The 27,612-nt window shown below is 38.5% G+C and overlaps 3 protein-coding genes across 8 annotated transcripts in view; 1 reads left to right on the forward strand and 2 right to left on the reverse strand.

The window, feature by feature from the left end:
* Positions 1–10: 10 nt before the first annotated feature.
* LOC132789242 (general transcription factor IIH subunit 4) lies at positions 11–1,960 on the reverse strand. Its single transcript, XM_060797127.1, has 2 exons — positions 1,449–1,960; positions 11–1,390 (listed from the first exon to the last, which is right to left on the reverse strand). Exons 1-2 carry the CDS (start codon positions 1,727–1,729, stop codon positions 199–201), a joined length of 1,473 nt encoding a protein of 490 aa, XP_060653110.1. The 5' UTR covers positions 1,730–1,960; the 3' UTR covers positions 11–198.
* Positions 1,961–2,045: 85 nt separating this feature from the next.
* LOC132789237 (U3 small nucleolar RNA-associated protein 14 homolog A) lies at positions 2,046–4,535 on the forward strand. The gene is made up of 2 exons (XM_060797121.1): positions 2,046–2,536; positions 2,596–4,535. The coding sequence occupies exons 1-2, from the start codon at positions 2,138–2,140 to the stop codon at positions 4,465–4,467; spliced, it is 2,271 nt and encodes a 756-aa protein (XP_060653104.1). The 5' UTR covers positions 2,046–2,137; the 3' UTR covers positions 4,468–4,535.
* Positions 4,536–4,760: 225 nt separating this feature from the next.
* Positions 4,761–27,612, reverse strand: part of LOC132789235 (protein phosphatase 1 regulatory subunit 16A) — a 51,119-nt gene continuing 28,267 nt past the window's right edge. For 3 of the 6 annotated variants that reach the window (XM_060797115.1, XM_060797117.1, XM_060797118.1), the window contains 8 exons: positions 25,479–25,525; positions 12,804–13,452; positions 10,336–11,038; positions 10,137–10,262; positions 9,162–9,237; positions 8,974–9,094; positions 8,330–8,904; positions 4,761–6,789 (listed from right to left, as the gene is read on the reverse strand). In XM_060797115.1, the coding sequence (XP_060653098.1) occupies positions 6,176–6,789; positions 8,330–8,904; positions 8,974–9,094; positions 9,162–9,237; positions 10,137–10,262; positions 10,336–11,038; positions 12,804–12,952 (2,364 nt within the window). In that variant the 5' untranslated portion in view covers positions 12,953–13,452; positions 25,479–25,525 and the 3' untranslated portion in view covers positions 4,761–6,175. The remainder of the gene's footprint in view (positions 6,790–8,329; positions 8,905–8,973; positions 9,095–9,161; positions 9,238–10,136; positions 10,263–10,335; positions 11,039–12,803; positions 13,453–25,478; positions 25,526–27,612) is intronic. The other 3 variants (XM_060797116.1, XM_060797119.1, XM_060797120.1) reach the window with 2 other exon arrangements.

Genomic DNA, 27,612 nt, shown 5'->3' on the forward strand with positions numbered 1-27,612 from the left:
ATTAAAGTCTCTAGAATATGTTTCAATATGGAACTTTGCCATTTTATTACGATTTGCAGCCTAGAGTCAACTTAACTCAATACAATTAATTGTCTCTTGCAAAGGTCAAACATTAGACTCACTTTTAAACTTATTGTTTTAAATGGTATAACTAAAAATAGGGAAATATGAGGGAAATGGAACGCTTAACTAGCCGCCTTATTTTGAGTACTTCTTCCAATAGCGCTTGACATCGTCGTGTCCATTCTTCTGCACAACCATGGTGCGTGTGCGTTCATTTTGCCACACCAACATATTGATGGATTGCGCATAATCGCGCAGCGTGACAAAATCGTTTTGTGATAGAAACTGATTGTAGACAACGCCCTCGGTATAGGTGAAACGATTGCGTTCCATTTCCCACAATTTGATTTGATCCACAACGGTGGGCGGTAGACAGGATTTCGATTGGATAGCAGACTCGACCAGCTTCATATTGGGATGCGCATACTGCTCCAGATAGCTGACAATCTGTTCGGCCGTAATGCCGCCGCGCAACGCCTGACGCACTGCATCACGTGTCAGCACGCCGACCACCAGATTGGGGAAACGATAGAGCAACTCGGTGAACAGTCCCAGCACAGCCACCTGCAGCTGTGAGTCTGTGTACGCATAGACGCGATAGTTGGTTTCCACTACAATGTAGCCGCGCTCCTGCATGCGCTCTTCATCCGCTGCCGTAGTCGCTGTGGCCGCATCCTTGTTGGTCACATTCAGAGCCAGACGTGTGGGATAGAAGCGGCACTCCTTGCGCTTGCGCTGATAGACCAAACCAAATTCACGCAAATGCTGTAGAAATGTAAGCATTTGATTGCTCATGCCCTCCGAGCTGTAATCGCGTCCCAGTGTCGCAAAACTCAGCTGGAACAGCATCGAAAGGCATTCAGGCAGCGAGATGCCGCGTTCCTCGCATGTCTCCAAATACTGCAACATAAAGTGCCAGACCTGTGCTCGTGTATCCAGCAACAAGAACTGAAATCCCTGTCGTGTGATAGAAATGCCACCGCGTTCATCGCGCTTCATTAGATTCGCATGCAGCAAAATGCGCACAGCATCTGGGCTAATGGCCTCGGCATCGGAGCCCCCATTGCGTCCGCCGGTGCCCACCATATAGTGGAGGACGCAGCGCCAGCGGGACATGGCATACGAGTCGAGAAACGGTATATCACGCGGTTTGGAATCCTTGTCTAGCGTGTTAGTCATGGGCCATGGTTTGCCGCCGCCCATCAGCGCTTGACGCACGCTCTTCTTAAATGTGGGCGACAACTCCCAGGCAGCCAGGCCACCTGGTATGGCTGTGACCCGCCAGACATTCAATGCACTTAGGCAGCTGGTAGCCTCAGCTTGTTCCCTGCAATGAAATCAGATGAATCTACCAGATTCTCATTAAACGAGTACGCTGCACTTACTTGGCAAACTTTTGAGCGCCCCATGAACTGACCACAGCCTGTGGCACTGGCTGATCGATGAATAGTATGCGTATTACGAATTGTCGTGCAATCTCCGGCAACTCTCGAAAGACGGCCAAGCAAATGGGCGGATAATGATAGAATTTCTCTAATGTCTCTGGTGTCTGTCGTGTGCGCAGGTATTCCTGAAAGTTTTTGCATTCTAGATTCTCGGGTCCCTGCACCAGAGGAGATATAGCAGCACTACTGCTCGCGTATCGGCCTGATTTTGTATCGGCCATATCACGATGCAACCGAATTTGTTCGACAATTTCGCGTCTCGGTGCGGGGACAATGTTTTGGTATTACGCTATCGATAGTTCGATAACGGCTAATAGTGTTGCTGCGCATTAGTACATTAAATTGTGGTATTTTAAAATTCACAGAAAAGTGTTAATAAAAAAAGATTTGCACTTATTTTTATGATTGTGAAATAATTTAAAACGCAACACGAATTCTGTTTGAATATAAAACATATAATATTTGTATCACTTTATTTTGATACGATTTATTTTGCCTGAGCAGCGTACTAACAATAACGATAATTTACACACTTGTGTCGACCCGATAGCATTCTATCGCAGTCAGCTGTTATCAGGTACCGCGTGTTTTTGTGTTTTCTTGTTTTAGATTCTGAAATTAACTCCAAAATGAGTGACGATGAAGAGCAATACAATCCAAAGTCGCACAAAAAGCTATTGCAAGCAATCAGCAACCTTGGCAATGTACAGCACATACGAAAATCCACACGGGACGAGCGCCAGCAACAACAGGATGAATTTCAGCTAGTGAAGCGCAACAACAACAACGCGGAGCATGCTCCACGAGCAGTTGGCGTCAATGACTTGGTGCAGATATTGCGCAGCTCCAAGCACATTGCCACCGGTAAGAAACTGAAAAATGTACATAGCTCCAAGAAGGTGCTGGAGAAGCCGCTGGAAAAGCCGGCAGCTGATCGCATCAAGCGTAAAATTGGCTATGAAGGTGTGAAGAAAAAACTTGGTCGTTGGGATGCCATCGTGTCCAAGCAACGTGCAGCGGAAACACAGGTTAGTGTGGTGCAATTTGGCTATTAAAGCACATTTATAAAAATTCAATTTGCCGACAGATATTTCCCATACCATCGGATACAATTTACATTAATACGGCTGCTCATGTGAAAAATCTAAAAGGCCGTGTCAAATCGGATTTGGCTAAAGAGCTAGAGGCCAGTGATCAAAAGCTGAAGGAGTTACGCAAAGCCCAGATAGGCGACACCACGGACGAGAAAGAGCTGGCCAAGAAAGAGCGGGAATTGCTGGAAAAGAAGTTGACTCGTGATGAACTCTTTGCACGACGCAAAGAGTTGGCTTATTTGAAGATGCGTGAGTCCCAGAAATCGGCTAAGGCGCGTTTGCAGAACAAAATCAAGTCGAAGAAGTATCACAAGCTGCAGAAGCGACAGAAGATTTTGGAGCAAATCAAGGAATTCGAAGTGCTTCAAAAAACAAACCCAGAGGCAGCGCTCGAAAAGCTAAATGCGTTAGAGAAGAGTCGTGTGATAGAGCGCGCTAGTCTGCGGCATAAAAACACCGGCACGTGGGCCAAAAATCTGCAAGTGCGCGCCAAGTACGATAAGGATGTTCGCAAGGATCTGGCAGAACAATTGGCTGTGAGTCGTCAGCTTACTGAGAAGAAAATTGAGTCGGAGAGTGAAGATGAGCAGGAGATGAAAGTGGAAACTGATGCGCCAGTGCCTACCGATCCATTCAACCCTTGGACAAAAGGTAAGGCAGCACAAAAAACTGCTGAAAGCCAAGCGGATGAGGAGGATCCCAACTGGCGAAAGTATTGGACTGAACGTAATGCAAATGAAAAACTTCTTGCTGAACATCAAGCGGAGCTGGAAGCTGTTAAGGAAGAGAAAGAGCAGGAGAAGAAGACCTCAAAAGCGCCCAAAAAGAAGCCAATTAAAAAGAAAAAAGTCAATGTTACTGTTGAAAATGGCTGGGTGGTTGAGGAAGTAGATTCACCAGCAAAAGCTGAGACAATTGATGATATTTTTGAGCAGCATGACGAAGATGTGCGTCAAAAATTAAGTAAAAAACTGGAAAAATTGAAGAAACAAGCGGAAATACTGAAGCAGCCAAAAATGAAAGCGAAACCGACGAAGAAGAAGCGAGATGAATTAAAAAATCTCAAGGATTTGGCTTTTAAGAAAACCAAGCAGCGCATCGAGATCGATGAACCGCTCAATCAAGAGGAGGAGCAGTCACAGCCGTCTCTGGATGTGGTGAATAAACTAACGACGACGGAGGAGACTGCAGCAGAACCATCAGCCGATAGTGCAATTGATCCGAATAAAGTCACAACCATAACGTTGAAGCAGAGAATGCGCGACTCGGATGCCATTAACGATGCTTTGGCGGAAGATGATGAAGCTGACTATGATGAGAGTGATGCTGCGGCAGAGCGTCAATTGACCATCAGTCAGGCGTTTGAGGATGATGATATTATTGCTGATTTTAACAAGGATAAAACGAAAGACTCCGAGATAAAGAACGCGGAGATACAATTAGCTATGCCCGGTTGGGGCTCGTGGGCAGGCGCAGGCATATCGCAAGAGGTGCTAAATAGACGCAACAAGCGACTGTTGCTCAAATTGGCGGCACCGGAAAAGCGACGCGATGAGAACAAGGATAATCTGTATATTAACGAGACGTCCAACAAACAGGCGCGTGCACATATGGTCTCCAGCATACCGTTCCCCTTCAAATCCCTGGCCGATTATGAGGCCAGCATTCGTGCACCGATTGGGCGCAATTTTGTGCCGGAAACGGCATTCCGCATGATGACACGTCCGGCTGTTATCACGCGCAAGGGTCAAGTTATTGAACCAATGAGCGAAAGTGAATTGGTCAAACCTGATCGACGATTGCGTCATGTGGTGGACAGAAGGATACAACGTTTGCCACTCCACCAGAAGGCAAAGATAGCATAGATTTAAATAAATAAGATTATATTAATATGAATTAAAATGAAACCATTTTTATGAAACAAAACACTTATTTTTAATTTGCTGCGCAGCCGTAGCGTATAATTAATGGGGGAATCGATAACATCTTGTGGCCGTACATCGAAGCAATCCGATTAATGTAACGGAATCGACATTTTAAAGTAAATTCAAATGAAAAATGAAGTATCGATATTTCTGTGCGGGAAATCTCTTTCCGGTAGTTTACTTACTTTTCAAATAATTGTGGTAGAATTATTAAAAAGGAAAAATCGTGATGGTTCTTTTTTGAGGATATTTGTCTCATTGTTTTTTTCATTGGTTTATTTTACAAAACGTTTTTCTACTGCCAATAAATAGCTCGTTCGAGAGCCAAATAATTCAAAGGAAAGTCTCATTGCTAAATTGCGCGTTGTATTTGTTTCTTAATTATCTGGAATTTCGTACATTTAGACGCTAAAAATTGTATAAATTTCAATATATATTTTTATATGTATATAAATAATACAATTTTCATATTAACTAAATTCAAATCACGCAGAGCAAAGTATGTAATTGCAAATAACATTGAAATAGTAAAGAAAAAAAAGTACAAAAAAATAAGAATATGAAAAACGGTTTATTTTCAATTGGAAGCTGCAAAATGTATGTAAATTTGAATTTTATTTTTGACATTTAGATGAATATATGATTTGTGGATTTTATTTGTGTGTTTAATTTTTTTCTTTTCTTTTGAATTTGTTTGTTGTTGAATTGCTTATGTGCTTGCAATTTAACTATTGCATTGCTTTAATCATTCATCATCATTTTTGTAAGTAGCTAGAATTTTGCTAATTATATACGTATGTATGTAATTTAATTATTTATATGTATTGTATATGTACTCGTATATAGTATATTTTATACTTTTGCATAATACTTTGCTTTGCCATTTTTTTTTTTTGCACATACGAAGCAAAACTTTAAGAACTAGCAAAAAACAAAAGTTCTTAACACATTTTCTTAACAATTTCTCTTAACATTTACAAACTAGCGTAAACTGCTCACATCAAATTGGTTGTTTTCTTTTTTTCTTCGTTTAGTTTTCATTTTGTTTTTTTTTTTTTAATAAACATTAAAATGTGTAAACATATACATATATCGTATATATAAATTTGTATCGTATTTTGTTGTGTGTGTGTGTGTTTGTTTGTTTGTTTACAATTAATATTTTAACTGGCTTAGGAAATGCCACGACTTTGAGCCGTTTTTCTCGAATGTGGAGCTCATAGAATTGAACCCATTTTTATACACATTTATCATTTGATTTTACAATTATTGTTTATCATTTACAAATTGAATTCGCAATTGTTTGCTTATCGAACTCTTGCTGCTACTAAAATGCTAATTAAAGACACTTTTTGCTTTTGCTACCCAATCGCCAGGTTGCCAGGCATTTCAAAATTGCTAATTGTTGCTCAAATTGTTTACCAAATATTTAACAAATAGTACGACATGCACACATAACATATTCCCCCCCACTTTCCCTACCCAATTATCCACCTAATCCCCCCCAGTTACCCACACATACACACAAATTTTGGTAAGCTTAACGGCTGGCAATCCTTTCTGCTTTTGTTGTTGTTGCTGTTTAATACCCTGTTTATTTTGTAGTCCGCTGTGGTTTTCGCTCTCTCGCTCTCTCTCTCTGCTAGTTTTACATGAGCACACAGCATTTGCGACTGGAACTTGTGCTGTCGCTGACCACATCGCCGGTGATGCCGCTGAATTTGTTAACCGAATTCGCGTTGGCCGCAGACGCTGGTCCAGCTGCTTCGAAGTCCAGCAAACTGGGACTCATTGAGCCAAGTCCAAGCGGTTGTGTGGCAATTGGTCCGTTGGCACCGTTGTTGTTATTGTTGTTGTTGGCGCTGCTGTTGTTATTGTTGTTGTTGTTGTTGTTGTGATTAACCGTAGTGGCGGCTCCTAAAACAGAACCATTAGTTGTAGTATTGTTGCACGTTGCACTTGCCGACGATGTTGTGGCAGTTGTTGCTGTTGCTGTTGTTGTGGATGAGAGTTCGAAATTGTTCAGCACATTGGCAGTGCGTGACAGCGAACGTTGCTTTTTCAAATTTGATAAAGTAACGGCACCCGCATCCATAGCAACATATTGCTGATGTTGCTGCTGCTGCTGCTGCTGTAGTTGCTGTTGCTGTTGCTGATGTTGCAACAGCAGCGCATGTTGCTGCAACTGTTGTTGATGTTGCTGCTGCTGTTGATGAGTATGTTGCTGGTGGTGCTGCTGCTGATGATGCGTGCTGTTTGTGTCTACATGAGTGTGGTGTTGTTGGTTGTGTTGTTTTGTGTGTTGATGAGTAGTGGGTGGGTTGGTTGGTTGGGTTGGTTGTTTGGTTCGTTTATTGTTTGATTGTGGCATGGCGTGGCGTTGATGATGATGCGGGCGAGCAGGCGAAACGAGGCGAGGCAGGCAGACAGGCAGAGACGAGACACACACAAAACGAGCGCAACGAGCCAAACACAAAAAAATAAACATAAAAATTACAAGCAAATGTTATTTAACTTCTTTTTATATAGAGTCACTTTCAATGGCACATTTTTTGTATACTCTACTACAACAACTCTGTCAGTAGCACAAGCGACCAAGTGTAGCATATAAAATCAGCACTCAACGCTTAACAATCGAAAGCATTTCAGTATATAGTCATAGATAATACTTGATGGCTTAGAAGCAATTGCAGTAAGAGCTGAATATTTAGAAAGGCATGAGGAGCTTGATCTGCTTTTAGTATATTATTTCATTTCATTTAGTAGTTACTCAAAGTGAGATCCGAAAATGCTTGAAATATTTTATTCAAATAGAAGTTTTTATAAAGAAAGTTTCTCTAGCAAAAAGATTTGTATTTTTGTAATAAGAAAAGTCGGAGTTATAAAATATTTTAGAGCCCACAAATTTCTTATTACAATATACATTTTGTATATATCAATTTATTTATATTTTATAGCTATGAAATTTCTTATTACAGAAATATATACTTTTTAGACAAATTTCTTAATACAAAATATATTTTTCTAAATAGAAATTTCTTTAAAAAATATATATTTTTGTAATAAGAACTTTTTTAGTTGAAAAAAATTTAAAGTCTTCTATTCCTTTTATTCATTACTGATCATTAATTGTTCTACAGTCTTTTAAATTATTCTTTCTAATGAAAGCCAGCTGTAAACAGTTTGCTTTCTGTTTCACTAATATGAAAATAAAATAATTAAAATTCATGTCAAATTAGATTCATATTATATGATTATGCTCTACATTTTGTTTAAATAAAAAACACAAAATGCAGTTTAAGTCATTAAAACATATCAAACATAATTGAATGCAATGAAGCGAAAATGTGAATCAAATTATTTTAACGAGCTAACAAAAAACAAGGAAAAATTAATGGCAAACAAAAGCTATACAAAAGCTGAAATTAAAATGTCGTGAATGAAGTGAGAACAGAACAATGAAATTATTCGACAGGGTATTTCTAAGTCGTGCTAGTCGCAGCTAGAAACATGCTTGCTTTCAGCGCATTTTGAGTTGACTTAATTTTGTTTTCGCTCTGTTTTTTTTTTTAGTAGAGTCGTTAAATACACATTAGACATTGACATTGACACAAAGGAAGCATTTAAGCGGCGCTTCTTGATTGGTGCTAGCTACAGTACGAGTTGTGGATGTAGATACAAATGTGTGTGTGTGTGTGTGTGTGGGGTGTGGCAACTTTGATGTAGTACTACATCGTGTTAGGGGATTAAGGGGACGCAGAGACTGAGTGACTGAGTGACTGCTCACTCTTTTATTACTTACCCACTAGCACGGTGACCTGTACGTTGATTTTGCCATTGCCCGCCTCCTTGGAGGATTGGATTTGCACCGCTTCGGCGCTCGCAGCCGTGCCCTTGTCAGTCAGTATGACAGCTGCCGCAGAGGTGGCACGTTGCAGCTCTCCGCCAGAGTCGCCACCAGCACCAGCAGCAGCTCCACCTTGGGCCTTCAGCAGCAGCTGCTCATCGTTTTCGCGTCCATCGGGCGGACGACGCGGCAGATAGGAATGTGCCGTTGTGAGGATAACATTGTCCACGGCATCCGCGGATTTGGAGTGCGATAACAATTGGCCATTCAAGCTGGCGGTGGAGGGACGCTTCTCAGCAGTATTTACATTATTATTGTTGTTGCTGTTGCCGTTGCTGCTGCTCGAACTGGTGCTGGTCGTGTGATAGGCATAACCATTGGGCAGATCGGCAGCCGCAGTTGTGCTGGTGCTGGTGGAGGTCGTGTCTGTGGCCTCCTGTGCCTGCAGACGCAGACGAGCCTCTTCGACGGCATCCTTTTTGGTTGTAAGCGTTTTGTCGCGCAGACTGGTGCGACGCACCGATTGGGCTCTAAATGCGTCGGGGCAGATTGATTGGATTAGACTCGATTTGCAATTGATTGGACATCATGTCAGTTACCTGGTGTTGTTGCTCTGAGAGCGTCGAACGCGCCGTCGTTGCGCCTCCGCCAGTCGTTTGCTCTCCTGCTCCGTTTTCAGCTGCTCAATACGTTCACGTATCTCGGGATCTTCGCAGATATCTAATAGATAAAAAGGGAGCAAATTTCGTAAAACACTTTTGTTTTGCTTTGACTAAATGCTGCTTACCCGAGGGCGTTTCATCATCCTTGTTGCGCACATTCAAATCGGCGCCACATTGTGCAAGCATCTCAAGAACTTCGAGCTGTCAAGAGAAACTCATAAGTTAAATTGTACAAAGTAAGAAAGTTATAAGCAAGTATGACTTTTGTATACAATACAGAAACACTTTATTAAAACAATGCAACACAATATGTTGCATTGCTAGCTCAGAAACTATGTCCAATAGTAACATTAAGTTTTGACACAATATAAAGTTGTACTTTATGAGATTTCCTAGATATGTAATTACCTACAAAAATTTTAGTAAGCGAAGAAATTATTTTTTGAGCAACTGCCGAGTTTTGTTTTTTATAGGTTTGCAATGAGATGCATTAATTCTTATAATTTAAAACTAAGCTCGCTTCAACTTCTTTTTGCAGACAAAGAAGAGAGTAGCTGCAAAATAAACCTGTCTCTAGATTTCATGTAGATTCTGATATATAAGGGCTTCTCAGACATTGTTATATCAGCTCGTTAAAGGTAAAAGGTAATAAAGAAATGCAATTAAAAAAAAAAAAGGTGACTGCAATAAGACTAGCACCATCTATATGTAAGGCCCGGGACTTTTCAGCCCATGTGTTAACTATATTAATATGTCTTTCGAAAGAAGGAAGTTCCGAAGTTAAAAAATACTTTTAGTCTATAAGATGGAGCAAAGAATTCATCACTCATCTTTGATTTCTATTTTGGTGAACACATTTTCAAACAGATCTTGATTCGGGGCGTATACTTAATATTGTACTAAATAATACCGTTTTACTGAATTATTAAGAGGTAGAAAAATTAATCCTTTAATTCATAATTAATTCAAATATAGCTTCTGAGTTTAAACAGCTTCTGAGTTTAGACAAGCAGACAGATTGACGTTTCTACCATATGCACAGAATTTTGTTAGTATTTGCTTATCAGTTTTTAAAGTATTATTTTGTGGCTTTGACTTACATGCCCCCAACAGGCGGCCGCATGCACCGGCGTCCACAGATCCTTGTCCATGGCATCCACATTGACGTGCTGCTCCAGCAGAAACTCCACCACACGCACATAGCCATTGGCAGAGGCGATGTGTAGCTGGAAATGAAAATCAAATATAGATTAATTTATTTTTATATTTGTTAAACAGTTTTCAATATCTCCGACTCACCGGTGTGGCACCTTGATAGTCTGGCTCCTCGAGATCGCCGCCAATGCGCGCCAGCTCCATCAGATCTTTGAGCATCACGCGCTCCGTGGAGGAGCGCGTCTCATCGATCAGCTCCTGGGTGACGCCTCGCTGTGCCATCTCGCCCTCGATGAAGTCGAGCGTGTTCTCGTCGTCGCACAGATCGTAGGGCATGTTGCCGTCGGTGTTGACCGCCAGCAGATTGGCATTGTGGCGTATGAGTATGCGCACCAGATCCAAGTGGCCGCAGGTGGCAGCCGCATGCAACGGCGTCCATTTATCACTGTCCTGCGAGTCCACATTCGCCCCATAGTCGAGCAACAGTCGCAGCATATCGACATTGTTATCGATGCAACACTGATGCAACGCCGTCAGTCCATCCTCATTTGCGGCATCCGGTGTGATGCCATGTTGCAGCAACGCCGCCACCTCGGGCATATCATTCCGCGACGCTGCCTCCAAGAGCACCACGCTATTCTCGAACGAAATGTGCCGCCTGCCACTCAATGTGCCCGATCCATTCGCATGCCGAAAATGATGTGTTGTATCTCCCGCGCTGCCATTCAACAGACTCGCAACGTTGCCACCGCCACTGCCACCGTTGCTCGCCTGCCCCTTGGCCCGTTGCAGCTTCAGCCATTCCTTCTCCTTCTGCCTCGCAAGTTTCAGCTGTTGAGCACGCCGTCTAAGAAGCGAGGGAGAACAACTCGATTAAAGTGCATTGCATAGAGATCATCCAACGACTCGAATATATCTACTTTCTCTACACAGTTTAAAATCAATCAAAACTTGCACAACTTTTCTTCTTCTACTATACTTTGCTGTGGCAGCCACACGCATTCTATAAGAAAAAAGTCTCAGCCACGTTGCAGTTTCCAGTTTGCTGCAGCAAAAGTTTCTCGAATAACACAAGAAGCGTTAAATTGAATGCGAATTTAATTGTTTACAACAGCAAATTGCAACTTCTTCCTCTGTCTTCCTAAATTGGCAACAGCTTCTTTTGCCTCGCACTCGTAAAAATAACAAACAACAATTTAATGTTCTTTAATTAAAATAAAACAGATACCGCAGCATCTGTTTCGCTTCCCTTGCATCAAGTTTAGCCAATAAGTCCCAACTGCTTTTGGGATACAACAGAAATAAAATGGGTTTGTATGTTATGACTATTTGAAAACCAATTAATTATAATTATTTCGCACTTTGCTTTTGCGAAAATTGACACATTGACATTGCAATAAAATTGCACGTGGGCGAAATTATAAAATTCTGTTTAAGGTAACATAACATAACATTATTGAATTGCAGTTTTGCATTCATTTTAAATGAAAAATATATTTATATTTAAAAATGTTTTACATATTTTTAAAAATCTTTAAATTAAAAATAAAAAATTCTTTGCATACAACTTTTGTTTTTTGTAATCTATCATGAAATTCAATTTTCTGCTCATAAAAAAAACTACATCAATTTTTCCATTTAAATATTTGTTTATTTTGTTATGAGGAAGTGATGAAGAGCTGAAGTTCAAAGAGCATTTACAGTTGATATCGATATAACTTTTACTCTGCTAAAAACACTTTCACCCTATAGAATTCCTTTTGTTTTCTTTTTTTGTAATAATGTGGATAGTTTTCAAACGCATTTTCATTAAAATTAATAACTGAGTTATTTTCTCAATTTGCTAACAATCTCCTTTGTTGATGAAATTTTAAGAACTGTTTTCACTAAACCTTTCGGATATACATTATTTTCACGTAAAGCTCTCAATAATAAATACTCATAACATTCTCTAAAGTCTTCCTATAACAAGCCTAATATTTGACTAAATTGTCTACTAAATAATTTCTCTACAATGCGAATTCAAAAATGTATAGTCAAATTTTCCAATAATTTTTCTATAAAGCTCTTACTTAACTTATTCTGCAATTTATGATCAAATGTGTTAAAATAAGTACAAAATTGAAGATAAAAAAATATGTTTTTAGAAATCAATCAAAAAGGAATTTATGCAAGATGATTTGTAATTATAATATCTTTAAAGCCATTAAAATATTTTAAAAGCACTTTCTGAATTTTCAATGTTTATGATAATAATTTTTATGAACAAAAATTGAAATCGTTACTGAAATTTACTGAAAATTAATAGCAGATATCAGTCTTATATTCATCTGTTAAGAATATTGCTGCACTATAATATTTCTTTTAAATTTATTACAAATAAATAGGGATTGTTGTGATTGCGATATCTTCAGAATATTTATAATATTTCTTTGAAATTTCTTGTTCTTGACTGAAATTTATTACAAATAAATTGCAATAATAATACTACTATAATATTTCTTTGAAATTTATTTTCTTTACTGATGATAATATTCCTTTACTAGACTCTTATTCTTAAATTTAATTTTCTCGATATTCTCACACACATATCTCAAGCATTATCTACTTACAGTCTGGCCAGCTGGAGTCTCTCGTGGGTTGGCAGACTCTCGACAGTCTGCATCTCGGCCACGAGATCGGCGTGCTCCATTTTGAGTTGCTTCGTGTAGCTGGCATCCTCCTGACTTTTGCGCTGTATCAAAATGCCCTTTTTGATCATGATGTCGTTGCTCACTTGATATGTATGCGTTTGGTTTTAAAATTTTATTGAGTTAGCACAACAACAATTGTTTGCCTCCTAATGTTGTCAGAGCAGAGCAGCAGCAGCAGCAGTTGATGATGATGTTCTTGTTATTGTTGTTGTTGTTGTTGCTCTGGTTATTCGTCTTCTTCTTTGTCGTTTGAATGCAAATTGTAATTTGCATCTTTGAATTTGATTTCCGTTTGTTGTGTCTCTTGTGGCTTTATTGTTGTTATCATTGGTGCAGCTGCCACAACTGACTACGAACAGCTTCTGCTCTTACTATTATTATTATGATATTTGTTGCAGTTGTTGTTGTTCTGGTTGTTGTTGTTGTTGCTGCTGCTGCACTGCACCCGAGGCAGCTCTCATGGCAGCAGATTGTCGTCACGGTGTTATTTTATTTTGCTGCCTCTGCCTCTGCTGCTGCTGTGTTTACTTTTGATTTCAAGGGTTTTCTGCTTTTCTCAGCAACTTTTCTGCAAAAAAAAAAAAAAAGAAACGTAGAATTCATATGTTATTCTATGCATATTATACACACACAAAGTTATTGTAGTTAAAGCCAAGAGAGAAATGCATTGGGCCAAAATCAAGTTGCATGATAAACTCAACTCGGTTCGGTTTGGCTTAAGCAAGATGAATGAATGCTGGGGCCCAGTTCGTTGAAGCAACAGGACTCTGCCAGGCAATTGTGCTAATGGATCAGCTATCAACTATCAACAGCAGAGAGACAGACCGACAGACAGACCGACATTCCATGACCAGAGCCATGTTCATCCTTTTAGTTTTATTATTTTTTTTGGGTGCGCTCAACTGTGCGAATAATGTGAATACGTCATTCATGTGCTGTCTATGTCCATGTCCTGCGATAGTCCCAAATCCACAAAGAGTTGAAGCATGGAAGCATTCAACAGCAATTGCCCCAACGGAGTTCGAGTTCGAGTTTATTTGACTTGGCTACTGACTTTGTCTGATTTTATAAAGAGCATTTTTAAATAACACTCTCTGCACTGAGAAAGCGCTTTAAACAATCTGCCAACTCAACTAACTTGCTAATTTACTATGCTTGCGCCCTGCTTGCCTCAAAGCAGCCAGAAAAGGTGTGTGGCAGGATGTGTGTGCGTGTGCGTGTGTGGCAAGTTGCATGCTGCTGCTGCTGCACAGCGCTCGAAGAAACCTCTTAAGTGTGCTTAAAAATTGCATTTAGATGCAACAGAGCATATTTTAAATGTTAATCTGCATTTATGAACTGCATCCGATTCGCCTTTATTCCACTTTCTTCTCCTCCTAGCTGGCAAACTTTATTGCAACTTATTTTCATGTGTAATTTAGTTGCACATTTTTGTTGCTAGCAGCTTCCCAACAATATTTACGATAGTTTTGAGCGCACATGTGCTTCGTATTTGCATTGCTAACCAGCTTAAATCGAACGGAAAGCAAATTGAATTCGACATTTCATGCATTTTTGGTATTTTGTAGTACTTAAGGTATTCGATTTGGTAATTCGATGCTTGAATTGAGTAACAGAAGTATTACTCCCATTTCAGAAACATTTATTTTGTTTGTTTAGTGTTTTATATACTTCCAGATAAGACTAAAGTCACTAGGAAAAATAGCAGATATAGCTGGCTACACATTCGGATAATTTGAAGGAAATATACTGAAATTCACTGTACAAAGCAGACAACATTAAATATGAAGAAAATGTCTCTTCTAGTTTCGTTTTATAAACCTAGAATGCAATGGTGATGTAACGTCATTAGGCAAGTCGTACATCAGAGTTATTGCCTCACATATAATGAGACCATGTTAGTATCATAGAACAGTTATGACTTAATAAAGAATACTACAGCGGTTACTTAGGACAAACATGTATAGTATACTATAAAATGTCTTTTATATACATTATGTATTATATATTTTCATATACTTTACATATAATAAAACTGATAAGAATAATTAAAAAAAATATATGTATATTTTAAAATATTAATAAATTTATAGATTTTAAATTCTTATAGTAATACTTATAAAAATATAATATGGAGTCCGACAGCTTGAATTCATATTAAACTCTTCCTTTTAATGATACTGTACTTTTACGATATTGTTCATTAATATAAATTATGGATGATATAAAAATGTTTGTGTATTTGATTACCACAAATAAAAAACAAGTAAGTATTATTTATCAATAAGTAATTTGCTAACATAATTATTTATTTAGTAGTACAAATACTTACTAGGAGTCTTAGTTGATTTGACTCTCAATCTGGTATATTTTGTATAGTATATTTTAAGTTCTGAGGTAAACCAATATATCAAATACACCATTTGATATAATATCAGTATTTTTGTGGTATATTAACTTGGTATTATTTTAATTGAGTACCCCACTGTTTAAGTTTTATTCAAAATGGGTAGAGGGTATCTTATAGTCGGTACTCTTTAGTAAACAATTATTTCCTTTTAATGTTACTAATAACATTATTATTATTACAATAAAATAAATATTTATTTAATAAGTATTAATGAATAATAATATTATTGCTATTCATACAGTTTGATATTAGATAATCAAGTCAATAAAGTAGCTCATAGTGTGCGTTAAAATAAATATTTATGATAATATTTATGAACGTGCTACATAGTTGTAAACACTGTATTGTTTGTTATAAAAAAGAATTTACTAAATAAAGAAGCTCTTGTTTAAACTAAACTTTCCATTTCATATATTATTTATTATAGCTTGTTTAAAAAAAAGCAGGTAAATAAAGATGCTTTTACTAAAGCACTCTTCTGTGAACTAAAGTTTCCATTTCATATTTTATTTATGAGTTATGTTTTTCTTGTTATTAAAATAATCAAGTAAACAAAGCAGCTTGTGGTTAAACATTCTTGAGTAAACTAGCCTTATTTATGCGTATTAAACTATACAAACTATAACAAACATAAGCAATAAAGTGAATAATTTGCTTGGATCATGTGTCGCAGCCAAATGCAAGCTGCAAGGCTGCAGGCCAAAGTTTATTCAGAGTATTGTATTTCTAAATGCAAGGTAAACAAGCTTACATATTTCGAAGAAATCACAATTTGTAATTTGTAATTGGCAGCTCTATCGATCCGATTTTGGTTAATTGTGTGTGTATGGCAGAGAATGTGAATCAGTATTTGGTTACCTATTGAACCAGATACGAATTCAAGCGAATTGCATCCTCATGCAAGCTCAACACAAAGCACTCATTATAAATTGTATGTATGTGTATGTGTGCGTGTGTGTGTGTGTGGCACTCAATTGGGAGTGTGGCGCGTCCCTTGGCTCATGCATTTTGTGGCATTGTGGATGTTGCCTCCGTGGAGAGTTGTTTGCCGCAAAGCAAAGGCAACGGAAAAAGCAAAAACAAATGCAAACACAAATTGGCACAAAGTACACCTGTGACCCTTTTGCTTCTTCCGTTTTGGTGTGTCCTTTTTTTCCCCCCGTTTCGAGGGAGAAGGGATAACGCGGACAATCAGCAGTCGAATTTAATTTGCATAGCCTGGCGTTTTTGGCGTAACTTCAGCTTCAGCTTCAGTTTCGCTTTGCTTTGCTTTCGAGTCTCAGCAGGGATTCGACTTGACTCACGTGCGCTTGCTTTATTTGATTTTGATTTCATTTTTTGGGGGCAACTGCACAGCAGGCACAACAGCAGCAACAGCAACAGCCACAAAACAACAATGTGGCAACAAGAACAACAACGATGACTATAATTTAGTTTGCCCTGCATTGCTGTGGCACAGTTTTTGGGTCTCCAACCTACTCTCGAGCATGAGAACAACAACGGCAACAGCAACAACAATAACAATAGCCTGGCATTTTGCTTCAATGCCTTCGCTTGGCCTCGCCTCACGCCGTCTGCCACATGCCTCATGCCACATGCCACATGGGCACCTCTCTTGGCAAACGCTTAAAACTAACATCCTTAACCTCATCCTTACCCCCTCCCCTCCCCGGACTCTGGCCAAGTCCGTCTCGTCGTCCACACTCGTTCACATTCTCATTTACATTCTCATCCTTATGCTAGCCGGGTGCTAATGCACTCAGTGCAAGCACATAATTCGCTGCCCTCGAGCCCGAGAGCATGCAACACACTCGGTGGCACACCAAGCGTTGAACGTTGCACGTTGCACGTTGCAGGTCGGACGTTGCTGTTGCCACCCCGTAAACATTATTTGCTAACCCACTGTTACAGTGGGCATCAATATCAGAGTACGCTCGCTGTGAATAGCTGTCAATTAGCATACGAGATTAACGGGGACCATCAAAGAACTCTCAAGTGCATTTAGATGAAGATTAAAAGAAAATTGCATTACGCAAAAGAAGAGAGAGTGAGGGATAAAGTGATCAAAGCGTCGATTATTCAATGTGGAAAGCAAAATAAAGTGAAGTCAACGATGTGCATAAAAAGTGAGAAGGAAAAAGAAAAATCAAGTGATAAATAAATAAAGAGAAATGCATGCTAATTTTGCATTAAAATTTGAACGAAATATACAATAGAGCCAGGAATATTCTTATAAATATTTATAAGAACGAAATACTATATATAAAATGTAGTATAAAACAATATACAAAATATACAAACGCTTATAAAAAAAATAAAGGAAGAGAAATACGATTTTTTCATTATTATTTGAACAAACAAAGCACAGATTTATAAATATTTGAAATGCAAAAATATAGAAGAAATTGTGTAGATTAAAATAGAAAGGAAAATACAAATGAAAAACAAAGAAAATAAAATGCCTTCTCATTTTTCATTCAATTTAGATTATCAGCAAATGAATTGAAAATGTAATAAATTCGAATAAGAATTAAAATGAAATAAAGAAGGGAAAACTCAAATGACAAGTAAAAAGTAGTAGTATTTATTTTCCCTTAGAATTTAAACAAAAGATTCAGTAATCCCACAAATTATTCCCTTAGAATTTAAACTCAAGATTCAATAAAGCAAAAAATGTAGTAACTTTGCAAACAAGCAAATAATAATGAGTAAAATGAAAGTTAAGATAGAAATTCACTTCAAAGGCAAAAGAGCAAACCAAATAAAACAATAAATTCAAAATTCGAATAAAAAAAAAAAAGGAAAAATAAAATATATACATTGAATTGAGAATTATAATCCCAGTTTAATCTTTAAATTGAAAGAAAGTGCCATTCATTATCAAATTGAAGTACAATCAAAAAGATCAAAGAAAATGTTTAGCAACGTTGCAAAGATAACATTAGTTTGTAAGGGAAAATGTTGAAAAGTCTTTTTTGCAATGATTTCAATAAAAGAAAATTGCAAGAGTAATCCGTTCAATAGCTGACATTTTGAACCCACACACAAAAAAAAAAGCAGACAAAATGCGGATTGCTGTTGACAATCAATCGAACTTGTGCGGGATCCACTTGGGTATTAAGTTCGCCACACTGTGTGGCGCCACCCCGTCGTAAGGGCAACTCATTAGAGGGTCTACGCTCGGAGCCGAGCTTCCGTTCCCCCTCCGCACTTCATGTGCTTTAGCCGACGCAAGCCTGAAGGTGTTTTTGGCGCCTGTTGTGGCTTGGCTTGGCTTCGCTTGGCCCACTTGCCACTTGCCACAGTCACTGCTGCTGCTGTTGCCATTACTGTTGCTGTTGCTTTTGGACTCATGTTGCACATTGCGCCTGTCGAGAGCCATTCATTGCTGAGCTGTGCGTCCCGCCCTTGTCCTCGTCCTCGTCCTTCGCCTCTCTTTCGGCAGTCAGCAGCTTGGCCTGACGCTCTTCAGGTCATCATCAGCGCTGCCGTCGTCACTTGCCTTGATGTTGAGCCACTTAGTTTGAATTAAGCTTGAAGAGTTTTTCACATTTTTTTTTGCTGTTGTTGTATTTTGTTTTGTGCTCTCCTCTTCTCTGGTGTTTTTCCTGCTCTTCCTGTTGGTCGTTTCTCTTTTTGTTTGTTATATCCCCTTTTAATGTCTTTATTCCATAAATTATTTGCTTTTAGCTGTTACTACTAAGCAGTTGCATAAATATTCAGCTTAAGCAGCAACAATATTAATAACTTAAGGCGCCGCCGACAGAGAGAGAGAGAGAGTGAGAGAGCAATGAAGGAGAAGTCATTTACTCGATAGGACAAAGGAAACTGTCTACTGCCTTGTCTGACCACACATAGTACGTATACGCCATGTTGTAAGGCCATAAATCGGTGCGAATTTTGGGTAATTCAAGTAGATGCTGCTACAGTTGTTGCTTGGCTACCATTTGAGAGCTGATTGCAAGTTGCTTGCAGACCACACACATTCCCTTTTGTATTGACGAACAACACAGTGGAGAGAACAGTTTCTGCTTCAGCTTCGGCAGCTTCGGCAGCTGCAACAGACAAACTCATAAATGAAAATTGCATCGCAATATCCTTGAAGCACCCGGCATATTGCATGCTGTCAGTTCTGAACCTGCACCTGTAACATATTTCCTTGCTGGCCCCGCTTCATGGCAGCCATAATAAAAAACAGCAAAAAGCAGGGACAAAAAATGCCTCGAGGGGATTATCGAAAGCATAATTACAATTTCTTGGTCGTCCATTTTGTAATTTCGAATATCCTCGTTATGCATTTACATACACGGCGAGCCATAAATATTCATCGGATCACAAAAAGGAAATGTAGCACACAATTACGCACAATAAACACAATGAAAGTATAATTAGGAATTACGAGTAAACAATCAGTTTTTAAAGTAATTAAAGGGTTTATAGCAAACTGTTTGTCCAGTAAACTGAAACTATATAAACATTAATCATGCTTTTTAAAAGACTTTTGACAAATATTATGAAAAGCTCAATAAATAAAAGTCAATTAATTCTTCCAATATTCGTAGCTTACGCTCCTTATACAATGGATTCCTTTTTTAAGGATTTTAATTACTCTTGAAAACATTGCAATATATTTTGTTAGGTTTATAAATTTGGAAAGCACTGCATTTGCAATAAAAACGCAAATAAATAATGACAATAAATCATTTATTTCTTCTTGCTGGCATTGAATATTCAATCGGGTTCTACTACCAACAAATTCACATTTATTGTCTGCTATAAAAAACGAGAAACTAGCGTAGTTGACCGACAGTTACCCTATGTTGTCCCTAATAATCATAATTATTGAACTGCTATACAAATAAAGACGTTATAGCATATCTATAAGGATGAGTTTAGATTGGTCTTTAAATATATTCGGTTTAATTACTTTATATAAAAATTAAAATATTATTATATTATTAAATCTATATATATTCAAATAATAACTTGAAATACTAAATATTTAAAATTAAAAACAATTTCATTTTTGAAATTCACGCGACATACCCTGTTAATTTAATTTTCCCTTTAAGGGTATTCAAATGACTGTCACGATAATTCAATAAATTTCTAATGACATCTTCTAAAAAAGAATTTCAAAGTGAAATTGCAAAGGAATGCAAGTTCATATTTTATTTAATTTTTTTTTTTGAATTGTCATTCGTATGCTAAACGCGTTTCACAAAATGGTTAAATCTTGAATATGCAAAAGAAAATGCAAGAAAACAGCTTGCTTACAAGTGAGGCGACAAATGTTCTTCTTCTTTAATGCTGATTTAAGAAGAGATGACGACAAACAACAAAGTGAAAATTTGTCAGTTTGCTGCTTTAACCATCTTTTCCATTGCTGTCCATCAACTTGGAGCTTCCCTCTTGCACACAAATACAGACACAGAGACTTTGTGGATTCTTATGATGTATTTACGTTGCTGATGTGTTCATTTGCTGCATGCTCTAATGGAGTCAACGGCAGCAGTGATGGCAGCAGTTTTGGTCATCTTTCAAAATTTAGCACAACGTGTTAAGACCAAACAGTGTGCCTGATGACACATACATACGTACATACGTACGCCCACATTACACACATACTGACGCACACACACACGCCCACAACGTAAGCGAATAAATGAGACAGCAGGAGCGAGTGAGAGAAACACAGCGTGTGGTCCTTGTTGTTGCCTTCCTTTTTGCTGTTGTCATTGTCACTTGGTTTAAGCTGTGTCCATCATTTGTGTCATTTTTCTTGCACACAGCGCTTAACGAATGTTTTTAAAGTCATGGGTTAATTTCAGTTGCCACCCAACATTTGTGCGCGTTCGTTTTTACACGTTCTCTCTCTCTCTCTATCATCCACACTCTCTTTCGCTGTATTTGTTGTCATTTGCGGTGAACACCTGCAGCGCCACCTATCTTTCAATTGTTTGCGTATCGGTTTAATTATTGCCTGCGCCCTTTTTTTTTCATTGTTGCCCCGCCACTTTCATCGCTCTCGTCTTTCTCGCTGCGTCCGTCGTCCATTGCTTGCCTGCTCATTTATTTATATTCACGCCCACGGCTCATTTTCAGTTTGACCCACTGGCAAACTGGCTGCTCTCTTCCTCTTCCTTTCCCTCTCATTCTCACACGCATAGTCCACGTCCAGTCGTCTCGTGTCTTTGTATTTTAAATTGCTGTTCCTGTTCTCATTTTCACTGTTGTTTCTCTTTATGTTGTTGCTGTTGTTGTTGTTGCTGTTGTAGATGTTATTGTTGCTGTGCGTGGCTGCATTTATTTATGTGAGCGCGCAAAGAGGAAAATTGTGTCGTCGCCGCTTTTTGCAGGTGAAATATTTTTAATTAAAAAATCTTTTATTTAAGCGAGTGTCAGCGACGTCGCGTTCCCCACACACTGTTGCTGATGCTGCCGTTGTGTTACCTTCAACGCTGGGCAAACCAAAACCAAAAAACCAAAAAGTGTACAAACAAAATGCATTATTTTAGTGGTTCGCGCTTTTCTCCCCATTTCAGTTTCGGATTATGTGGCATTAACTATTTTTAAGCACAGCAAACAATTAAATGGGAGCATATTAGCTGTCTCTAAAAGTCAGCCAGCCAGTCTGTTAGCCACCCAGTCACCCAGTCAGCCAGGCAGTCAGGCAGGCAGCCAAAGCTAAAGAGCCAAAGAGGAGCCAGCGACTGACGCGCAAAGTGTCCATAAAATATCGCAATTTATTTACGTTCTATGCACATAATTAATTTTTATTTATTCTGTCTGGAATTTGGTTGACTTGCCACAAAAATGCGCTTACTTAATTTCATTTCTGAGTGTATTTTATTTAGCTATTGTGAATTCATTTCATTTGTCTTTTTGGTCAAAAATAATTGTTTTTAAATTAGGAATTAAGTAAATGACAAAATATGTTAAAGTGAAGTTCTTTTTAAATGAATATTTGATCCAATTCAATATTATTATGAATTTTTTCAATATACTTCGTTATAAATTCTTTTTTAGATGATATATTTTCATTAAATTTGAATACATTCACTTTTTTGCTGCACACTTTGATTAATTTCCTTTTTTTCGTTTTCAATATAGGTTTTTTTATAGAGCTTCATTTAGATGACATAATCACATTGGAATTTCGTTCAACTTCCTTTTAAGTCGCCAGCACTTTATTTTAAACGAATTATTTAAAAAGTGCTATTAGTTTCAATGGAATCCAAAATATTCCCATTGCCGTTTTTTTATATGACAGCTGAAAGTTTTTCCTTGCGCTCCATTGCTGCTCTAATCTTGCGTTAACCCACAGAAAAACAATTGATTTTAATGCATGGACAGACAGCGTACACTTAAAGTCAGAAACGTGCCTAGAGCTAAACCCATATATCTGATCCCCCCCTCACACACACACACACAAGTTGAATGCAGAAGCTGTAAGCTCAGGAGTTATTGCTGTCAGTGCATGCAAATATGTAATGCCGGAGAACTTTTCGCTATCTGCGTTGTTGTTTGGTAGTATTACGAGCCACCTCGCATAATGTTAATGCTGTTTCCTTGTTGGGGAATCCACAGCAAATCTCAGCGAAACACAGCCCAAGCGATGAGCACCACTTTCAAAGTGGAATGCCGAAAACAAAAAAAAGTTTGCACTTATTTTATTGTTGTACGACGTTCTCTCGCACTCACTCAGATACACGTACACATATACTTTTACTATATAGTACCCCAGTGGTGCACAGACTACCTTTAACCATTTTCCCAGTTGCCATATCTGCGCTCCAGTTTTTAACAAGGTTACACACACACACATACACTCGCACACTCTCACACAGAGGGCCCAAAGTTTCATTACATTTTGCTGTTGTTGCTGTTTTCAGTGTTGATTTTTTTTGTTTCGGTCATTTGCAATATGCGCGCCATTTTGCTGAACCCTCCCCAAAATAGTTCCCCTTCTTTTTGTTTTTTGGATAGGTTTGGGATAGGGACTCTCACTCACATAGCAGTAACTGTAATTCGTGTCTCTCTCTTCCTCACTCTCTTTTCGTCTCCCCGTTTTGTATTCGCTCAGTCAGTGGGGTGATTTGCGAAACGGTGTCAAACGGATATGCATGTTGATTTAATTTGCACCTTCGTTTAAACGCTCGGACCCCCAATGATCCCCCATTGAAAGCCCGCTCCCTCGAGGCAGCGTGTGCAAAAGTGAATTATATTTTTGCGCCAGACGCCAGTGAATTAGAATTGGCCCCAAACTGCTCCAGTTTTATAGACCCCAAAAGCCACGGCTTTTGCCAACGAACATGGAACGTTGCTGCGTTCCATGTGTTCCATATAAAATATGCATGTCCTGTGCGAAAATCAACGCCAGCTAATTGCGCGATTTTTATCACCAAACAGAATGAGGTCGTGAATTCGACCCCAAAACAACAAACAGCGCTAGAACAACGTTAACAACAGCAACAACAATTATGGCAACAAAATGAAGGCGAAACAAAAGTTTTTTTTTTTGTTTCGTTCCGTTATCGTTATTCGTTCACTCTTTTTTCGTTGTGTTTTTGGCTTGGTGCTGATTAATTAATTAATACAAATTATACAAAGCGAACGATTTATCTCGCTACGCGTATACGTAATATATGTATATACAGCGAGCAATATCCAACGCGGCGTATGAGTAATGAGCTCAACTAAATTTCTGTGGCGTGAAGAAGTTTATTACGTCGATGCTGGACGTCACATTTGGTCCGAACTCAACGTTCATTGTCGTTACGGTCTGGGCACGTGTCAGAATGCCGCTATTTATTTATTTAGTGGCTTAATAATTGAGCACGTGATCTTATAAATGTTATGGGCCACGCATAAACCTGAACTCGCTCTATTCAGCACACATTCCAACCTGCCTCCTTCATATTTCTTTTGCTCTGCCTGCTTTGCTTCTTCCTCCTTCTTGTCGTCTCATTTCCGGTAGCCATTTGAGCACGTAATTGGCTTTTGGGAGTACACACAACTGGCAAATTTGTATTAAATGTAGGTACGCGTGTGCACGCAGAGCCCGTGAGTCCCTCACAAAAAAGGGGTTTAAGGGCAGCTTATGTGCTCTTAATATGGACAACAGACAGACAACAAGCGAGAGGGTCTCTCGAACAGCAGCCAGACAAGACAGCGAAGGGACAGGACAGGAAAGGACGGGACAGGAGAGCACAGCAAGAGGCGACAAGGCTTGAAAGCCAGTGTGGCACGTAGGCAGCAGTGTCAATGTGAGGCGAGTCCAAATGCAAAAGGTTCTCCTGCAAGTCTCGACTTGATGGGGGGACCGCAACGCACTAAAACGATCCTGTGCCTAACGGTGCTTCCTGTTATGATTGAAAATACTGATGATGACATCAGCGATAAGCAGAGGGATAATATCTGGACAAGTTTTAAGCGTAAAAGGGTTCAACAGCTGCGTAAAGGAAAGTCTTGAATAAATTATTATCTTTATTTATTTATTGCATGGAAAAATGCGTGTTTAACAACAGAAACAACCACCGAATTGACTGTATTTAAGTTTAAGCATCTTGCGGTAAGTATTCAAGAATTCTGAGAATTAAATAAGAGCACATTGTTGGGTGAAAATACAAGTAGCAAAGTCCCTAAAGAGAATAAAGTTGTTTGACACAGCAAATGCTTTAATAATTCTTAAATTACCCAAAGAGCAGAGCTAAGTAAAAGTACATAATAGAATATGTTAATGTTAGCAGTTTATTACAAAATTCAATAAACGTGAACCTTGTACTTTGATCGCTATAATTTACATTAGACTTTATGTGTGACCCATTCTATAAATAAATAAATAGCAAATATTTATTTAGCTATCGTAACTACTTTTATCATTTGTTTTATTAGCAACTTTCTAGCTCAGTTTATTTGGGACTTTTCCCGCATTTATCTAACACTTGATACGCAATAATGTGCCACATAAATTGAGAAATTATCATCAATTGCTATTGCGGGAGTACAAGTACATATTTGCCTACCTTTTTTTTTTGTGTGGCTTATCTTTATTTATGGCCATGTGTGTGCCTATATTTAAATAGGTGTTTTTTGCACATTTATCTAACTTCCAATAACGTGCTTCAGTGCTTGGCGTTTTCAATTTCAAAAGAGTTCCCCAAATTCGATTATTTGCTTACCTTCTTCTATTTTGCTTAACGAGCTTTTTAGCCACACGGACACAGAACTAGAAAAAAAAGAACAGAAAAAAATATTTAGCAAAAGAATTTCGTTTGCTGACTATCAGAACGTTAAAGCGGTAGGAAAAAAAATGTCAATGAAAAACTGCTTTTCAGAGTTCGCAGTACATGTCCCCAAAAGTGCTTGTGGGCCAACATATTGCCCACACCCTCATCCACTATACATAGATAGTAGTATATATGTATGCGAATAGAACCTAGAACCTACCCCACAGACATATGGGCTGCACCCTCAGCTGAACTAAACTCAACTGCTGCTGCTGCTCCTCTTCCATATGGGCGCAGATTTTTTGTCGCCCTTCGAAATACCCTACGGCAAAATAGGCGAAGACCCTGCTAACTGATGAATCACAGAAGCAAAAGATTCTATTAGTGTGGAACTTCTTTTTTATGTGCAATGTTTTGTGAAAGGGAAAGTAAGTAAATACTAATTTAGTAATTAGCTGTTGTCCAATTAAAAACTGTGTTTAATGCTACTAATTCCTTGTAAATAAAACCTAAAAAGGTTGCGGAAGTCCTCAAATTTTCACTCTTTATTCTTTGTTTTTTCTAATTATTATTTTTCCTTTTATTATTACATCAGAATTTTAGGCAACAAACTTAGCAAATTATTTTTTACGTAGTATTAACAATTGAACCAGTCACAAAATATAATAATAATAACAAAGCAAGAACATAGAATTTACTTTTTAACAAATGTTATTGTCTTCCGTTTCTACCATTCATATTATTCCATAAATTATTTTCCATTTCATTATTTTATTCCCATTAGTATCAACACAATACATATTTTTAGTGCTTTGCTATATTTCGAATCTTTTTTTTTTAAACTATTTACACATTTTATCCTTTCTAAGACATGATTCTCTTCATAAGCTGTATTTTTGCTTTAAAGTATAAGTATTTTATTCTCAATAAAGCGTATAAATTGAGTATTATTTACTTTCTCTTTTCGTAGCATACTTTTCAGCTGGTTTGCCGTAGCAATTGCCCCTATGGGTAACTGATAGCTCGACTCTTTGGCTATTGACTTTTTGTGCTTTGCAATTTTTCTTCAACGACTTCTTGTTATCAAGCGAAAACTTCAGCTGTTTTTTTGCCTTGTTGTTTTTGTTATTCATGTCGCCTACATTTTTGCTTTGAACTCTTAAATAGACGTACCTACATACATACATACGTAGACGAAGTGTTCGCAGACACGAACACATGACATTTATGTGTGTGTGAGAGTTTATTTAAAAGGCCTTCACGCACACTAAAGCGACCAACTTCAACTTTCAGTTCCGTTAGAGCGACGGCCGCACAATGCACTAAAATAACTGTAAATAACAATTTGCAAGTGGGTGTAAAAGAGGAAACACATGCTCAATTGTAAGGGCGTGCCAGACAGAGATAGCGACACAATTTATTTCTCCCTCTCTCCCTCGCTCTCTCTGCGGATGGGTCTATAAAAACTGCAAGGATGCAGCAATAAAATGTCGGCACTGTAACGGTAAAAAACGATGGCGGCGATTTAAGCGATGACGCTGACGACAACCGCAGGCCAAAGTCTTCCCCTCTCTCCCTTGCTCTGCTCCCCACCACAAAGTGTCGACTAGAGGGTGGGAGGGGGAGGAGGTTAGTGGTAGCTCATCCCGTTGTTGGCCATATGTGCGAAGTCGACGTCTGGCGGCGCCTTGGCCAAAAGCGGGTCGTTACGTTGACAACCTCCGCCCCCCTCAGCAATTGTAGTGTGTGTGACCCACATTTGAAGCGTGCCGAGAAGCCGTAGGCCGCCCTTGCTCCCCACCTCTATTTGCGCTCCTCTTTTGCACCCACTTATGGCATGTCTTTAGCCTTTATATCGAAATTGAAAAATTTCCTCTACTTTTTTCGTTGTCGTCGTTGTTGTTGTTAGATGCACAAGGAACGGTTAACATTCATTTTAAATACCGTTTGCCGACGTTTTAGCGCTGCACTTGCATAACTACTTTAAAGCACATCTTGAAAGTCAAAACAAATACTTATGCAAATTTAAAGTGCAGTGTAAAAATCTTCCTCTTCCCTATGGAGTTTTAAAGTTTATCGAACTTGC

Source organism: Drosophila nasuta, chromosome 3 (assembly GCF_023558535.2).
Source record: "Drosophila nasuta strain 15112-1781.00 chromosome 3, ASM2355853v1, whole genome shotgun sequence".
NCBI classification, from domain to species: domain Eukaryota; kingdom Metazoa; phylum Arthropoda; class Insecta; order Diptera; family Drosophilidae; genus Drosophila; species Drosophila nasuta.

Excerpts from the sequence above, each read along its gene's own strand:
- LOC132789242 (XM_060797127.1), bottom strand. The coding sequence starts at position 1,729 with ATGGCCGATACAAAATCAGGCCGATACGCGAGCAGTAGTGCTGCTATA. Across the intron at positions 1,391-1,448 it reads GGCGCTCAAAAGTTTGCCAA|GGAACAAGCTGAGGCTACCA; the intron begins GTAAGTGCAGCG and ends ATTTCATTGCAG.
- LOC132789237 (XM_060797121.1), top strand. The coding sequence starts at position 2,138 with ATGAGTGACGATGAAGAGCAATACAATCCAAAGTCGCACAAAAAGCTA. Across the intron at positions 2,537-2,595 it reads AACGTGCAGCGGAAACACAG|ATATTTCCCATACCATCGGA; the intron begins GTTAGTGTGGTG and ends ATTTGCCGACAG.